This window comes from Vicugna pacos, chromosome 11, assembly GCF_048564905.1.
Source record: "Vicugna pacos chromosome 11, VicPac4, whole genome shotgun sequence".
Lineage (NCBI taxonomy): Eukaryota > Metazoa > Chordata > Mammalia > Artiodactyla > Camelidae > Vicugna > Vicugna pacos.
In genome coordinates this window covers 56,937,810-56,956,722 of record NC_132997.1, presented here as the reverse complement: position 1 = coordinate 56,956,722, position 18,913 = coordinate 56,937,810, and the positions used below count along the sequence as shown (strand labels likewise).

General features: G+C 38.1%; 1 protein-coding gene across 1 annotated transcript in view; it reads left to right on the top strand.

The window, feature by feature from the left end:
• Window positions 1-3,360: 3,360 nt before the first annotated feature.
• The window catches only part of NRBF2 (nuclear receptor binding factor 2), a 29,257-nt gene continuing 13,704 nt past the window's right edge, over window positions 3,361-18,913 (top strand). Inside the window, exon 1 of the mRNA XM_006214327.3 lies at window positions 3,361-3,777. Coding sequence (XP_006214389.1) covers window positions 3,748-3,777 — 30 coding nt within the window. The 5' untranslated portion in view covers window positions 3,361-3,747. The remainder of the gene's footprint in view (window positions 3,778-18,913) is intronic.

The following is an 18,913-nucleotide window of genomic DNA, read 5'->3' as shown; positions in this document are numbered from 1 at the left end:
TTCATACCAAGGAATGATGAAGTAGGAAGATGAGTCTATTCCTGGTTAGTACTTCCCCTGACATGCTAACTATGTCAGCAAACTGGTTTTCTCTGAAGTTAAGCCATTGCTTTTGTCACTTGAATTTTTATTTTATATTTAGTTAGAGAGATTGGTTCTTCAGACTTAGACATAGTTTTGCCGTTTATCACTCTTGTGCATATGTGAAAAGGTAAACATAAGTGAAAGAAATTGGCTAAAGGTTTTCTAAGGCAATACAACTTCATCATAACTGCCACCTTGCTGACCATGATTGTAAGATCACCTGATCTCAGAGATGGTAAAATAGGGGAAGTTACAACAGTAAGCACCCACATACCTGCCACCCTGACAAGACACAGAACAATTCCCCATACCCCACACTGTTGTGATCCTTCATGCATAGCCCCCCATCATGTCTGGAAGTTACCCCCAAGGATGTGAGTGAAGCGCATACCACAACCACTTTAACACTCACTGAGGACATGCTGGTGGTTCTGCCGTGACTGTGCTGGCTCTTCATCCTCCTGGGCATTTGCTGGCCACTACTGACATTGCTGTGTTGATCTGTCTTGGGCCCACACACTTGGCTGCTGCCATGCGCCCAGCACTGATGTAGCTGCTCCTGCTGCTACTCCTGTTATTGTCCCTTTCGCAGGCCCTGTAGCTTTGGGGACTATAGAAGACTGTGCTTGGGGTGGATTCACTGGGTAGTCCATAAACACAGAAGGCATGGGACGCACACTGGACTCCCTTTCCCACAGCATAGTTAAGAGAGGGGCCCCGAACACCTCAAAGACCATGTTACGGTTCCTGGTGCAGACCTTATCCTAATCCCCTTCTCCATGGGGAGAGAAATAATAGAGGCAGAGAAGACAGAACAGGGGACTGGAAGGGTCTGCTCCCCCCTCTTCCTGTAACTGAGTACACTGAACACTTATAACCAGGCCAATTTTTGAGGTCATCAATCCAAGCTCTCACTTGATGTGGGAATCCCTTCTACAGCACCTCCAAGGATATTTCTAGTTTTGTTTGAACTGTTCTGGAACTAGGAAGAGCACTATTAGAATAACCCCAGTGAACATCCTCACATACCTTTATTTTCATTCTTGTGCTAGTATTTCTATAGGGGTTGCTGAGTCAAGGGAATTTTTACATGCAGATAGTGAGGAAGAGATTGTACATATTGTTCATACACCCCCATTATAGTGATTTATACAAATGCAGGGCATGGCAGCCATAGGAAGGCAGATTACAGTTCAAACAAAAAACTCTCTAAAGAAAAAGGATCACAGGAGATCATAGTGCTTTGATTGTGGTAGTAAGGGTACAAGAAGAAATTGGACTATTATTGTAGATCGGTATGAGATTAGAGGCGATAATACCTAAAGAATGTCTGAAATTGGGCCTTGGGGTATACTCTGGAGAAGCACATGAAACTCTCCAGTGGGGCAAGTCCCTCAGTGGGGGTTCATTTAGGATTGGATTCTGTTACATGGAATTTATTTCCCAGGTAAGCCACAGAGAATCTAAAATCTTTGCAGCTTTTGATTGTTCTCCCGCAGCCTCCTGGCCCCATCTTGCTGAGTTGCAGCAGAGACTTACTGCTTGGGTTTTCTCATCTCTGATTCAATAATGGGCATGTCCACTGTGTCCCCAGCTGGGATGGCCTAGTGATTTCTGTAACCCTCCACTGATTGTCTCAGGAGATAAATGGGCTTTTCCTAATAAGCAAAGGAGTCTTCCATGTGTCTGAAGGAATACAAACCTGCAAGTAAGAAAAAATAGTGGCAGGCTACTGCTCCACAAACTTCAAGGGAAGCACACTGGATGACTCCAAAGGCTTTGGTAGGCCTGCCACCTCTTCCTTTGATGACCTGGCCATGAACAGCATGCTCTTCATAGCCTGTGGCTGGTCAGGCCAACAGCATGACAGCAAGTGGCAGAGAATAGGGCTGGCAGGTTCAGTGTCCTTGTCACCATTTGACATGGTTGTGTATGTCTATGATGTCTCATCTTTTGTTGATGTGGATGAAGTTGCTCTCAAAAACATACTCCCCTTCCTTGTCTGCTGTTTCTGAAGTTCCCTTTAGTGGTATCAAATTTGCCCACTATACAACCAGCCACTGTGGGTATAGTGCGGTGACATGGAGTCACTGCTCATGGTTGTGAATGAATATTGCCAGCCATATCAGTAAACAAAATGCCTTGGCCATCAATTCATCAGGTACTACTGCTATTCTCATCAGTGAGCAGAGGGAACTTAACGATGTAGACAAGCATATAGCCTGGCCTCTGCTGCCACCCTCAACCACGTGCCCTGAGGGAATTCAGGATGGGAAAGAACAGGGTACTGGCCCTAGATAGCTAGGTACATATCAAAGGAATGATTTCAGTGAACGTGTGTCTTCACACCTTCCCATATATACAAGGGCTAAATTCCTTAACTTGAGATAGCTAGTTTTCTTTAATTAATAGTCATTTTTTGATGTACCAACTACCTGGTCTTTGTTCCCAAAACTCATAATATACTGGCTTCTACCTTGCCACTTTGGAACGGCCTCTTAAGAGTAATCTGAGATGTTGCCCTGGGCTGAGTCGTCAGAAAGTCCGCCGAATAACATAAGGTTCAACTTTAAGGTTGTGCATTTTATTTCAGACAACATGGTTATAGTTTATCAAAAAAGTAACGCCTCTGGATTTTACCCCGATGAAGGGGTCTTAATAGTTTTCTTTGCCACGTAATAAACCACCACAAACTTAGTGGCTTATAGCAACACACATTTTATTATCTCACAACTTCCATTCGTCAGGAATTGGGGCAAGGCTTTGAAGCATCCTCTGTTCAGCCTCTCACAAGGCTGCAATCAAGGTATAAGCCAGGGCTGGGGTCTCACCAGAAGCTTGGGGTCCTTTTCCAACTTCACAAGACTTGAAAAAATTTACTTAAGTTGCAGAACTCATGGTGCCTCTTTCGTAGCTATCTGTTCTCTTTGCAGCGTAAATCAGTTTCTTAAAAAATCCTCACACTCATTCTTAAATGAACCAAATATTAAATATGGTTAATTTCGGCCCATATTATTTTCTTCATTAGTTTGTTAGCAACTTGAGGGTAGAGTCCTGAATCATTCATGTTTGTCTCCCTCCAGCGGGTTCTAGTCCAGTCCATGGTTTGGCATAGCTCAAATCTCATTTTTGAAAAAAAAAAAAATCAGGTGCAAGAATTAAGGTGAAAACGTGAGAGAAAGAGTGTGGAAAAAGCAGAGGGAATTTGGGAAAAGTTAGGGTGGAAGGAAGTGGGAGACACCAGCGGAACTCAGCCACTTTCATTTAAATTACAAAGTTGCACCACCTAATGCGACGCCAGGGGACTCTTAAAGATAAGCCTCTCGCGAGAGGAAAGCTGGCCCACGAGGAAGTGTACGTCCGTTCGTGCCCCGCCTTCCCTGAGCCCCACCTTCCCTGAGCCCCACCTCCCTGTCCTCACTCCCGCCTTGAGCCGGCGGCGTGTGACGTCGTGACGCGTGCGTGGCGGCGGCGCGGGGGGCGGGCTCACGGCGCCGGAGGAGGAAGTGGTGTGGTTGTTTCTCTGTTTGCGCTAGCCGCTGCCTCTTGGTCGCGGAGAGAGGTAGCAGTCGCCGCTGCTCCGTCGCGCTTTTCTTCTGTTCTCCTCCATGTCCCCGGGCTCCGTCGCACCTCTTCCTCAGGCCGCCGCTTACCCCGGGGTCTATGGAAGTAATGGAAGGACCCCTCAACTTGGTGAGTGGCCCACAGAGGGTTGCGTCCACCCTGGGGCGCCTTTGCCTAAAGAGTCCCGTCTCGTCCCCGCATGCCACTAACCCTGGAGGCTGGGAGGCGGGTTTGGCGCGGGTGGTCTGAAAGGCTGGGGAGCGCAGGCAGGCGTGGCGCTACAGAGGCTCTGGCCACACTATGGCAGACGGCCCTTTGCGGGGGTCCCCGGGAAGGTCCCACCGCCTCCGGGCGCCCAAGGGCCCTGGGCGAGGGGCTCCCGCAGGACGGGGCTGCCACCTCTCCAGGCCGGAGGAAATGCCTCCAAGCGCCACGTAACCTCCTCTCTGCAGCAGAGGTACTGAAGCTGGCCAAGGCAGAAATGGTGTGCAGTGCTGGTTCCAACTTACAATACAGAGAGCTGAAGTCTTAGCCTCCCCACTGTGGAGAAATGGAGCATACCCGCTTTCATCCCTGTTTCCCTTCACCCATATCTCACCTGCCTTTAGAGGCATAAACTGAGAGTCTCCCTTCTCAAGTAAGTTGGAGACACCTGGGGAAAAAGACAGGGCCGTCCTTGTTCTTAGCTTCATCATTAGGCATCAGGAAAATATGGTAGATGTTTACCTTTCTCAGAAAAAGTGTTGCTAGCTCATTTTCTTATTACGTTTTTAGGCATCTCAGGTGTTGTCATTAAATCAAGGAGAAACACGAGTTGTTTTCTGACTGGCCACTGCATCTTTTGTAGGGAAGCTACCTATTTTGGATAAATTTTTTTTTTTACTTCAGGTTTCAGACAGACAGGAGGAAATTTTAAGAGCCACAGGTTTGCAGTTCACCTGCGATGGTGGGATTGGGAAAAGGGACGTATGGAAAATAATTAAGTTTCTCACGTTGGAACTCTGAGACTTCTAATGTGGTGGAAGAGGCACACCTGGATTTAAACCGCCTTGTAGAGAAGCAATAGAGCCTGGTTGATTTAAGAGTATAGATTCTGGACCTGTCTGGATTTGAATTCTGGCTTTGTAGCTTAATAGTTGTGTGACCTTGGGCAAATTAGTTGACCTCACTGTGGTTTGTTGTGAGGATTAAAGGAGTAAATAAGTGTAAAAGGCTTAGAACAGTATCTCGTTCATAGTAAAGTGTAAAAATTAGCTATTATGATACAGACCAAAACCTTTAATTTAAAATCTCACTTGTGAAATAAGGTTTGGATTTGGTGAGCTTAAAAAGTTTAAGATTCTAGAACTTAAAGCTGTGGTTCCCAAATGACTGGTGCCAGGTTAGCTGCTATGAGAAGCACCTCCCAGTTTTATTAAGTTGAGCCCTGCCCCCATTGGTAAGAGTTGTTTATACTTAAAAGAATTGGACTAGATTTATGATTTTTTTTTAAATCAGGGAAATATCTTGCACTTTTCTTGTTTTTAAGGTGACATGTAGTTGGCAGTGAAATATATTGAATGGCTAAATACTGAAATTTAACAGGAATATTATTAGAAATAACCAGCAGTTTACAAAGTGCTTCAAAGTTCAAGTGTCCTTGCAAAGTGACCATTGGTTTAGTTCCAGCTAACTTCACTTTATTTGGCTGCTTGCTGCAGCATAACTCCAGCCAACTGCCCCACTAGTGTGTGGTAGCTTAGGAAAGGACTAGAACTAAGTGACAGTTGTAGATGGAACAGCAGAATCACCAATTTAGGAAAAATTAAGTGTTGGCAATAGTATTATCTTTTTCTAGAGTAGAATTTTGAATAATCTTGTTAAGGAGGCTAGCATAATTCCATAATCCAGCCATAAAATTTATGTGGACAAGAATTCTTAAACCATTTGAGATTTCAAAGATCTGAGTTCTAGCTTAGGTGTTTTTTGAATGATAACAATAGAACAGAGATTAACATTTACTTGAATCATTTTTACTGTGCTCCTAAGTACCAGTGACATGCCTCTGAATATTGTCACTCAGTTTAGAAGACTGGGTTGTTTCCCCCCTGTGCTCCACAATGCATTCTTGTAGCTCATTTAATACATAGTAGTTTGTACCTCTGAGTCCCCTACCCCTGTTTTGTCCCTTGCACTTCCCTCTCCCAACTGGTAACCACTAGTTTGTTCTCTGTTTGTGAGGTTGTTTTTTTGTTATGCTCACTAGTTTATTTTTTAGATTTTACATGAAAGTGATGTCATACAGTATTTGTCTTTGTCTGACTTAGTTCACTTAGCATAAAACTCTCCAAGTCCATCCATGTTGTTGCAAATGACAAAATTTCATTCTTTTTTATGATTGAGTAGTATTGCATTGTATATATGTATATATATATGTGTGTGTGTGTATATATATATATATATATATATATATATATATACAACATATTTATCCATTCATCTGTTGATGGACACTTAGGTTGCTTTCAGATTTTGGCAGTTGTAAATATGCTGGTATGAACATTGGGGCGCTTGTATCTTTTCAAATTAGTGTTTTCGTTAGAAGATTGAATTTTTTGAAGACTGTCATATTCTTTTATGTCAGGAGATACCTGATGTAGTATCCATTTGACTCAACATGAGAAATACTTCTCAGTGCTGATTTTGAGTGCCTTTGAAAATTCCATTAGTGTATACAAGCTTTTTCTAATGACATCATAGTCCAAATTGATTGCATAAAGACTTATTACAGTACCTAGATTAATAATCACATATCCTCAGAGCATCCTTGGAATTTAGTAAGAACCAAAGTGCTTCCCAGTTTTACAGATAAATAAGCCTAGATTGAGAGAAATTAAGTAATAAGATCAAATTTATTATGGATCACACCTTATTTTGATTCATGACCTCTTTCTAGCAGTGCTTCTATATTAATGCATTTATTTTCATTTCAGTATGGTCTTTATATTGAACTGTAGACTCTCAGTATTTAGTGTTTCGGCTCTAGTATTTTTTTTTTTTGAATTAGTGGGGGGAGGTAATTAGGTTTACTTATTTATTTTTAGGGGAGGCACTGGGGATTGAACCCAGGACCTTTTGTATGCTAAGCATGTGCTCTACCACTTGAGCTATATCCTTCCCTCTTCTAGTATTTCTTTATGTTAGGTTTGCAGTAAGGGTTGTAGGTTTATTTCCCACAGTGAATTTTTAAGATACAAAAGAGATCAGTTTGAAATATTTTAATATATAGTACAAATATTGTGTTCTAGTTTTCTGGTTTTTGAAGTTGGTCAAAAGAAAAATAGGATAAATTGTGTTTCTGTGGGGTTGGGGGAATAGTTATCCTTTGGACTCTGAATCAGGGTTTTGTTTCATCAGTTTTCTTTTTGTCAAATTTTAATATGGAAAAATTTTAACTTATAAAATTACTTAGTGTATGTTTAGGCATTTCTTTCCATACATTTAATTTTGACAATGTGAGTGCTGCTAACAAATGTCAAAACTTGAGTGAGATAATTTCTAGTTCTTTGGTTTGTTTGCAGCCTATTTGGGAAGTGATGTCAGACCTTAAATTACACATGACTGTTGCTCATGCTTTGCTTACCTACTCTGCAAACTGTAAGAACAGGACCCATGTGACCACAGTTGTGTTGTATACCTTTGGCTCTTCTAAGGGTGCTGAGAGTGTTGAGAAACAGCTTCCCTTTGGAGTGGCCAGTTCTCATATAAGAAAAGGAATCAGATATGGTTCAAAGAATGGTTTTGTACATACTGGGGTCTTTGTAACTATTCCATGTTAATTATATTGACAACAAAATCTTTAAGGTTTGGGGAAAAAAACACTGAACCATACTGTCTTGTTGCCCTGAAAAATTTCAAGGAATATTCATCCTGTCACAAGCTAGACTAGGCTTAATTGAAGCACTCTGGGGGAAGGCAGTAGAGCACTCAGGCTTATCCAGTAATTACTAAGTGCTGGGGTTGGCGTCAGGCACTTTGCATCTGTTATTTCGTTTGTTTTCTTAGTAGCTATATGAGATATTCCCCCATTTTACTGATGAAAACTTTGAACTACAGTGTAAGTGGTGATAGTGGGATTTGAAAGCAGGATCCTAAATAAAACATTCATCTTTCTATTAGATCAGTCCCCCTCTCTGCCTTTTTTTAGTGCAGGTACTAGGGATTGAACCCAGGATCTTGTGCTCGCTAAAGACCCACTCTACCACTGAGCTGTACCCTTCCTCCTTGCCCATTTGTTTTGACTGTGATCCAAAATGAGAAATTTTTACACAATGACCAGTACACAGCTGCTACATTATGGATGTGCCTCCTGGAATTGTGTAAAATGTAGGGACCCTCATAAATTTCATGCAAAACAAAACAGAAGGTAAAAAACAAACTTTATAATGATGTGTGTGTGTGTAGGTGTAGTGCTATATATGATGCAATCTAATATTTACTATTAGATTTTTTAAAATGCTGGTTGTGACCCATTAGATTGATTTCAGGATTCACTACTGGGTTGCATCCTGTAATTTTTCTTCAGTGGCAGCTTTGAAAAAAAAAAAAAAACTAAACTGGAAACTTGGGGAAGGAAAAAAGATGCAGTTAAGCCTTTCTGCCTTTGGGAGAAATTGGCTTGACATCAAAAAGGCCTTTGTGGACCTCTCTAGCACTTGGGCAGTTATCCTAAATACAATTGCATTACATTACTTGTCAGTTCAGTATTTACTGTTACGAGATACTATTTTCCTACAGAAGACTCACAGTAAAATTCAGAAATGGGGAGTGAATGACGATTCTCCTTTGCTCTCCATTGAAGGCACTACCACAAGGTTTAGGAGTATGTTACATTTTCCTGCACCTTCCTAGTATTGTGTTTGATATGGTGTTCCTTTTCTTTTCGTCTTTACATACAGCTTTCCTTAGGGACACAGCAATAAGTAAATAGAAAGTAATAGAAGGTAATACTGTTTATTTTGGGAAAGGAGATTATAGTGAACCTGTAGTTTTAAGGCAGCATGTAGTTCTTGGTGAGGGCAGTCACTTGATTATCTGGTTGTAATTAGGATTTTTGTTTGTTGCAAGTGATAGAAACCCACTTCAGATTACCTTAAACCAAAAGTTACAATTTACTGGAATCAAAAGAAATGGCAGACAGGGGAGGGTATAGCTTAGTGTTAGAGTGTATGCTTGGCATGCACGAGGTCCTGGGTTCAATCCCCAGTACCTCCATTGGAAAAAAAAATATAAATTTAAAAAATACCTAATCCCCCCAAAAATTAAAAAGAAGAAAAAAGGAAAAAAAAAAAAGGGAGCAGGACTACAGTGCAGGTGGGTCTAAGAACATATGGGACTTGGGGCTCAAAGTTAATTAGACTCTCCCGTTCTGCCTCTTCAGACTCGATTGCCTTACTCCTGTCTCTCCAGATTAACATTTTCCACCTGGCTAACTCCAAAATATCACATTAGTTATAACCACTTAAAACTTTCTTGACATACTGTCTGGTCCTAAGTTTGAAAATCTGGTGGAAGAGATTCGTTAGGTGTCTTGGGGACATAGTAATATAAAAATACGGCATCTTCCACAGGGATTATATTGATTATTGAGGAAGAAGAGCAGTTCACAGAGAGGGGTGGGGTATGTGGAAAGTGTTAGCTGTTTCTGAGAACTTAGCAAGGGAGTAATTTGTACAGGACACACAGAGTAAGTTTACTAAGTCTGAAGTTGTTTTAGAACATTTTGTTGTATTATGCTTTCATTTTACTGGTTAAAATGTCCTCAAGATTGGATGGATGAAATAGTGAATGAAGTAAATGTACCAATCTGTATAGATGTATATACATATGTATAGTTACTAATTATAGGTTTTGATGCAGAGTTTTATTCTGATATTTTCTCTGAAATACAGTAATGTTCTGTTGGCATTTAACAATCTTTGGTTTTGTTACCAACACTCAGCTTAGGTTCCATCCTTCCATCCAACTAACCATTAATTGATCCATCCAACTAACCAGCAAACATTGAGTAATAACTATCAGGTACTGTTCTGGACCTTTAAGGGTTCAGCGTTGAGTAGGAGAAAGTTCCTATTCTTACATAACTTTTACCCTGTTCTCTTGTTTTCTTTTCATCTACTGTGTCCTCTTTTTCTTTAACATCTTAAGCATAGTTATTTTGAGTTCCTTGCTATTAATTCCAATATCTGGATAATCTCTGGGTCTGTTTCTGTTGTCTTTTTCTCTTTATTATCAGTGACTTTTCTCTGCTTGATATACCTAGTAAGTTTATTATATATCACACATTGTGGATAATATGTTGTAGAGATTCTAAATTTGTTATCTTACTGCAAAGAATGTTAAGTTGTTCTGGCTCGCAGTTCAAATACTAGCAGATCACCTTGATCCAGTCTACACTTGATTTAAACTTTATTAGGGTGGGTCTATTTTAGTTTTATCCATAATGCCTAGAATGTCCTTACTTCCACGCCCAGACTTTGAGGTCTCTACTCAAAGCCAAGTGTTCACCAAAGTTGTTACACACTCTGTAGGTGCAGACTGCAACCTGTTTCCCCCAAAACTTTGTGGCTTCTGAATTCACTGTGCAGAGCTTCTGCTAGGCTTCCTGGAATTGTGCCCTGTTCCTATGGAGCTTAGAAGTTAGCCAAGGACCTGAGAGGATGTTTTTGATGCGTAATTTTAGGGTGTCTTCACTACATTTCCTTCCAATCCTAGACTCTCCTCAAATTCCAGCCTTGTGGCTCCAGTCTCTATCTCCTTTACCCAGTGAGATACTTTCTTTTGCTTGGGCTTTATTTTCCTGCACTCTATTTTGGAAAATACACTCAGAAAGAAAGCCAGATGAAAGCAGGTCTCACCTTACGTGTTTTCCTTTTCTTGAAAATGTAGCTTTCTGTTACTTTTTGTTCCCTATCTGTAAACTATTGTTTTCATGTATTTTGCTCAGCTTTGTAGTGTTTATAGTTGGAGGTTAAGGCAGTCCCTGCTACTTCATCCTACCTGGATTAGAAATACAAATTCCTTGAGCATTTCCAAGGGATTCTCAAAATCAGTTTACACCCTAAATGCTAGAAAGTACCTTAATGTGAGATTGTGGTATCGCAAAATCTAATACTGCCAGTACTCACTGTTAGGTATCACAGCCCTACAGGGATTGACCAATCACTGCTTTCCCTATTTAAACATCTATTTCCAAATAGAATTTGAGGCAGCTTGCAATAAAAGACATATGCCATCCTGTTAAAATGTTCTCTATTGAGATAAATTATTCCAAAATTTAGCAGGTTAAAACACACTTTTTTTTTCTTGTGTGTCAGCAATAAGGACATTATAATATAATTGAGTTCTTTGCTTATAGATCTCTCACAAGGGTACAGTCAAGGTGGAGGTCATCTGGGGGTGTTGTCCCATTTGAAGGCTCCACTGGCTTCCAAAAGCTCACTCACAGGGTTGATGGCAGGATTCAGTTCCTAGAGGGCTTTTGGATTGAGGACTTCAGTTCCCTGATGGCTGTTGGCAGGGCAGGCCACTTTTTTCTTCCATGTGACCCTTTCCTTGGGACAGCTGACAACATGACTGTTGGCTTCATTAAAGTAAGCAAGGAAGAGAGAATGCTACCAAGATGGAAGTGACAATCTTTTGTAACCTAATCAAGGAAGTGACACCCCCATCACATTGGCTGTATTCTTTTCCTTAGATGCAAGTCACTAGGTCTAGCCCACATTTGAGGAGGGGAGGTTACATAAGGATGTGAATACCAGGACTTGCAGGGGTCATTGGAAGCCATATCAGAAGCTGCTTATAACAGTTGTTGATAGACAAGCAAAGAAAATAAGAACTGAAACAACAAAGAATATCAAGAAAATATAGTCCTATGGGGTTACATCAAACTAAAAAGCTTACTCACAGCAGAGGAGATCATTAACAAAATGAAAAAGCAGCCTGCTAAATGGGAGAAAATATTTGTAAATCATATATATACCATAAGGGATTAATATCTGAAATAACGTAAATAACTTACACAACTAAATAACAAAAAGAAAAAAATCTGATTAAACAGGGAGAGGATCTGAATAGACTTTTCCAAAGAGGACATATAGATGGCTAACAGGTATGTGAAAAGATGCTCAACATCACCAATCAGGGAAATGCAGATAAATAGATGACCTCACACCTGTTAGAATGGCTTTTGTTAAAAAGACAAGAAATAACAAGTGTTGGAATGGTTGTGGAGAAAAGGCAACCCATATGCACAGTATGGAGGTTCCTCAAAAAATTAAAAATAGAGCTACCATACAATCCAGCAATTCCATTTCTGGGTATTTTTCTGAAGGGAATAATAATTTAAAAAAACATTCAAAGATATATACACCTGCATGTTCACTGCAGCATTCTTTACAATAACCAAGACATGGAGACAACCTAAGTGTCCATCGATGGATGAATAGATAAAGAAAACATGGTATTATAATATATATGATAATGTATTATAAAATATATAATGGTATATTATTCAGACATGAAAAAGAATGCAGTCTTGCTATTTGTAACAACAGATGAACCTTGAGTGTATTATGCTAAGTGAAATAAGTCAGAAAGAAAATACTATATGATCTCACTTATATATGTAGAATATTTACAAAAAATAAGCTCATACATAATGGATCGAGGGACTCAAAGGTATAGACTTGCAGTTATAAGATACATGAGTTATGAGAACGTAGTATACAGCATGATGTCTGTGGTTAACAGTGCTTTGTTGTGTATTTGAAGATTGTTGAGAACTTCAACTCCACTGACCCGTTTTCATCTCCCTAGGTGGTATATAAGTGAGCACAATCTTTTTGTCTATTTTAACTTCTGGACTTCTTAAAAAATTGTATAAATCTGACCTTCATAAAAATCAGTGGCCTTTTTTCTGCCTTAGTTATATTTTCTTTTCTATATATGTCAGTTTACTAATCATTAGTGATTACTTTCCTAATGATTGTATTTTCCTTTTTTTTAAATTGAGGTATAATTGACATGCAACATTAGTTTCTGATTATAGCATAATTTGTTATTTTTATATATTGCAAATAACCATTATTTCTTGTCCTTTTGATAATTGCCATTGTAACAGATGTGAGATGATATCTCATTGTGGTTTTGATTTATTTGCATTTCCCTGATTAGTGATGTTGAGCATCTTTTCATGTACTTATTGGCTGTCTATGAATTATTTATGTTGTTTTGGACATTGACCCCTTATAGGATAGATGATTTGCAAATATTTTCTCCGATTTGCTAGATTGCTTTTTCATTTTGTTGATGATTTTCTCTGCTGTGTGTAAGCTTTTCAGTTTGATGTAGTCTCATTTGTTTACTTTTGCTTTCGTCACTTTTGCTTTTGGTGTCAGTTAAAAAATTATTGCCAAGACCTGTGTCAAGGAGTTTTTTACCTATGTTTTCTTTGAGGAGTTACATGGTTTCAAGTCTTATGTTCAGTTCTTTAGTCCATTTTGAGTTAATTTTTGCGTTGTATAAGATAGTGGTCCGGTTACATTCTTTTGTTGTCCTGTTTTCTCAACATCATTTACTGAAGAGACTGTTCTTGTTCTGTTGTATATTCTTGGCTCCTTTGTCATCAGTTAATTGAACATTTATGCATGGGTTTGTTTCTGGGCTCTCTTCAGTTGATCTTTGTGTTTCATTTTATGCTGATATCATACTATTTGAGTACTGTAGCTTTGTAAGATAGTTTGAAATCAAAGAGCATCATGCCTCCCTCCAGCTTTGTTCTTTCTCCTGATTGCCTTGGCTATTTGGGGTTCTTTTGTGTTTCTGTACACATTTTAGGGTTGTTCTATTTCTGTGAAAAATGCCACTGGAATTTTGATGGAGATTGCATTGAATCTCTATACTGCTTTGGGTAGTATGGACATTGTAACTATTCTTCCAGTCCATTTCATCAGTGTCTTAGTTCTTGTCTACAGGTCTTTAACTTCTTTGGTTAAATTTATTTGTAAGTATTTTATTCGTTTTGATACAATTGTAAATGGGATTTTTTTAAACAAAATTTCTCTTTCTGATAACTTATTGGTGAATAGAAATGCAATAGATTTCTTTATATTGATTTTGCAACTTTGTTGAGTGTTTTTAATCATGAGTGGAAGCTGAATTTTGTCAAATGCCTTTTCTCCTTTTCTTAAGATGCTCATGTAATTTTTATTCATTTTGTTACTGTGTCATCACATTGATTTTGGGATCAGTGTGATTTGTTGAACTGTCCCTGCATCCCTGGAATAAATCCCACTTGACCATGTTATATGATCCTTTCAATGTGTTGTTGAATTCATTTGCTAATATTTTGCATAGGATTTTTGTATCTTGTGTTTATCAGGGATATTAGCTTCCCCCCTTCCCTCTTGTGTTCTTGTCTGATTTGGTATCAGGGTGATGATGTCCTTGTAATATGAAGTGTGCTCTACTCTTGGAAGTGTGCTCTACTCTTACGTTTTTGGGAAGAGTTTGAGGAAAATTGGTATTAATTCTTTGAATTTTTGGTAGAAATTACCAGTGAAGCAGCCTGGTCCTTGGACTTTTGTTGTGAGGTTTGCAATTACTGATTCAGTCTCCTTACTAGTACAGGCATATCTCCTTTTACTGTGCTTTTGCTTTATCGAGCTTTACAGATGTTGCATTTTTAACAAATTGAAGGTTTCTGACTATCTTGTGACTTATTGACACCATTTTTCCAATAGCATTATTTTTAAATTAAGGAATGTACATTTTTTTAGACATAATGCTGTTGCACACCTAATAAACTACAGTATAGTGTAAACAACTTTTTTATGCATTGGGAAACAAAAAAAATTGTGTGACACCTTTTATTCTGATACTTGTTTTATTGTGCTGGTCTGGAACTGAACTTGCCGTATCTCTGATAAATGCCTGTGATTGGTCTGTTCACATTTTCTATTTCATGATTTGGTCTAGAAAGTTTTGTGTTTCTAGGAATTTATCCATTTCTTCTAAGTTGCCAAATTTGTTGGTGTATAATTGTTCATAATATGTTTTATGGTCCTTTATATTTCTGTGTTACCAGTTCTGACATCTGTCTTTCTTATTTTTTGGTCAAAGTTTAAATTCAAATGGTCTTTTTTTCTGTAGGTTTACATACATATCCTCTCAATCAAAGAATTAAGACTGATGGCCATTTACACCCTACAAAAATACAGCCTTTCTATTAGTGAAAAATACTATATGACCTGCTACAAATTTATCACATAACAGTGGTACACAAATACTTCAGAGAATAAAATGTTTTATTTTTCAGCTTTATTAAGTAAAATTAATACAGTTTGACTGTATATATCCAATATATTGCATGCAAATACATATATTCAATATACTGCACATTTAAAAAAATTTACATGTATGTACTGTTCACTGGTTTGTAAGAACAGTTTAGAGCTTTAGCTTTTTAAACTTACATAGTTATTAAAGAAATAAAGCCAGCCATAAAATAAGAATCAACACACTGTGGTAATCCAGTCATAAAGGACAGTCAAATATGCTTACCCATAAATTCAAGAAATCAGTCATCTAAGTTATAAATAATAAGTAGTTCTTTTGTGTCCTTTTATTTAAGATTCCACATGTAAGTGATATCATGTGGCATTTTTCTTTCTCTTTCTGGCTTACTCCACTTAGAATGACGATCTCCAGGTCTATCCATGTTGCTGCAAATGGCATCATCATCATCATCATTGTTATTATTGTTTATGGCTGGGTAGTATTCCATTGTGTGTGTGTGTGTATGTGTGTATATAAATATATACACATACATACATATATATATACATACATACATATATATATATATACACACACATACATACATATACATACATACACATACACACAACACTCCAGTCATCTGTTGATGGATATTTGGGTTGTTTTCATGTCTTGGCTATTGTAAATAGTGCTCCTGTCAATATTTGGGTGCATATGTCTTTTTGAATTATATTTTTCTCCATGTAGATGCCCAGGAGTGGGATTGCTGGATCATACGGTAAATCTATTTTTAGTTTTTTAAGGAACCTCCATACTATCCTCCCTAGTGGCTGCACCAGTTTACATTCCAACCAGCAGTATAGGAGGGTTCCCTTTTCTCCACACCCTCTCCGGCATTGATTGTAGACTTTTTAATGATGGCCATTCTGGTTGGTGTGAGGTGATACCTCATTGTAGTTTTGATTTGCATTTCTCTCACAGTCAGTGATGTTGAGCATCTTTTGTGTGCTTGTTGGCCATTTGTCTTCTTTGGAGAGATTCTGTTTAGGTCTTCTGCCCATTTTTTGATTGGGTTGGTTTTTTTTTTTTAATGTTAAGGTGTATGAGATGTTTGTACACTTTGGAAATTAGTCCCTTGTCAGTTGCATCATTTGCAAATATTTTCTCCCATTCTGTAGGTTGTCTTTTTGTTTTGTTGATGGTATCCTTAGCTGTGCAAAAGCTTTTAAGTTTAATTAGATCTCATTTGTTTATTTTTGCTTTTATTTCCATTACTCCAGGAGCTGGTTCAAAAAATATATTGCTATGATTTATGTCCAAGAATGTTCTACCTATGTTTTCCTCTAGGAGTTTGAATAGTATCTGATCTTACCTTTAAGTCTTTAATCCATTTTATTTTTGTACATGGTTAGAGGATGTTCTAATTTCCATCTTTTATGGGTAGCTGTCCAGTTTTCCCAGCACCACTTATTAAAGAGACTGTCTTTTCTCCATTATATATTCTTGCTTCCTTTGTCATAGATTGATTATAAGTGCGTGGATTTATTTCTGGACTTTCTATCCTGTTCCATTGATCTGTGTGATACTCTTATGATTACTGTAACATTGTAGTATAGTCTGGAGTCATTGAGCGTGATTCTCCCAGCTCCATTCTTTTTTAAGATTGTTTTGGCTATTCAGGGTTTTTGTGTTTCCATACAAATTTTAACATTTTTTTGTTTCAGCTCTGTGAAAAATGTCACTGGTAATTTGATAGGGACTGCATTGAATCTATATATTGCCTTGGGTAGGATGGCCCTTTTAACAGTATTGATTCTTCCAACCGAAGAACATGGTGTTATCTTTCTATTTGTTAATGTTATCTTCAGTCTCTTTTATCAGTGTCCTATAGTTTTCGGAGTACAGGTCTTTTGCCTCCTTGGGTAGGTTTACTTCTAGGTTTTGTATTCTTTTTGGTGCAATGGTAAATGGTATTGCTTCCTTCATTTCTTTTTCTGCTATTTTGTTGTTAGTATATAGAAATGCAACTGATTTCTGTATATTAATTTTGTATCCTGCAATTTTACCACATTCATTGGTGACTTATAGTAGTTTTTTGGTCGCTTCTTTAGGGTTTTCTATGTATATCATGTTGTCTGTAAACAGTGAGTTTTACTTCTTCATTTCCAATTTGAATTCCTTTTATTTTTCTTTGATTGCTATGCCTAGGACTTCCAAAACTATGTTGAATATAAGTGGCAAGAGTGGGCATCTTTGTCTTGTTCCTGATCTTAGAGGAAATGCTTTCAGCTTTCCACCATTGAGTATGATGTTAGCTGTGGGTTTGTCATATATGGTCTTCATTATGTTGAGGTATGTTCTGTCTTTGCCCACTTTCTGGACAGTTTTTATCATAAATGGATGTTGAATTTTATCAAAAGTTTTTTCTGCATGTGTTGAGATAATCAAATGGTTTTTATTCTTCAGTTTGTTAATGTGGTGTATCACATTGATTTGCCAATATTGGAAAATCCTTGCATCCCTGGGATAAATCCTGCTTGATCATGGTATATTATGCTTTTAATACATTGTTGGAGTTGATTTGCGAGTATTTTGTTGAGGATTTTTGCATCTGCATTCGTAAGTGTTACTGGCCTGTAATTTCCTTCCTTCCTTCCTTCCTTCCTTCCTTCCTTCCTTCCTTCCTTCCTTCCTTCCCTTTGTCTGGTTTTGGTATCAGGGTGATGGTGACCTCATAGAATGAGTTTGGAAATGTTCCCTCGTCTGCGGTTTTTTGGAGTAGTTTCAGAAGGATAGGTGTTAACTCTTCTCTAAATGTTTGGTAGAATTCACCTGTGAAGCCATCTGATCCTGGACTTTTGTTTTTTGGAAATTTTTAAATTACTGATTCAATTTTAGTACTGTTAATTGGTCTGTCCTGGTGTCTGTTTCTTCCTGGTTGTCTTAGCAAATTGTACCTTTCTAAGAAATTGTCTATTTCTTCTATGTTGTCCTTTTTGTTGGTGTATGGTTGTTCCTAGTAGCCGCTTATGAGCCCTTGCATTTCTGTGTTGTTGTAACTTCTCCTTTTTCATTTCTGATTGTATTCATTTGGGCCCTCTCCCTTTTTTTCTTGATGAGTCTTACTAAAGGTTTATCAGTTTTGTTTATCTCTTCCAAGAACCAGCTTTTAGTTTCATTGATCTTTGCTTTTTTTATAATAAGTCTATTTCATTTGTTTCTGCTCTAATCTTTATTTCTTTTTGTTTTCTTGTTATTTTGCTATTTTTTTAGGTTTTTTTTCCTTCTTTATGGTTTCTTTTCTTCTAACTTTGGGGTTTGTTTCTTCTTTCTCTAGCTGTTTTAGATGTAAGGTTAGGTTGTTTACTTGAGATTTTTCTTGTTTCCTGAGGTAGGCTTTGTATCACTTGTAAACTTGCCTGTGAGAACTGCTTTTGCTGTGTCCCAGAGGTTTTGGATCATTGTGTTTTCATTCTCATTTTTCTCAAAGTACTTTTTGATTTCCTCATTGATTTCTTCAGTGATCCATTGGTTGTTTAGTAGCATATTGTTTAACCTCCGCATGTTGATTTCAGTTTTCTTAAATTTGCTGAAGCTAGTTTTGTGGGCCAGCATGCGGTCGATTCTGGAGAATGTTCCATGTGCACTTGCGAAGAGTGTGTATTCTGTTGCTTTTGGATGCAATGCTCTATAGATAACAGTTAAGTCCGTCTGGTCTAATGTGTTATATAGGGCCTGTATTTCCTTACTGATTTTCTGTCTGGATGATCTATTCCTTGATGTAAGTGGGGTGTTAAACTCCCCCCCCCCATTTTTTTGTTATCGCCGATTTCTTTGATGTCTGTTAACAATTGCCTTATATATTGAGGTGCTCTTATGTTGGGTGCATATATATTTACAATTGTTATATCCTCTTCTTGGATTGATCCCTTAAGCATTGTGTAAT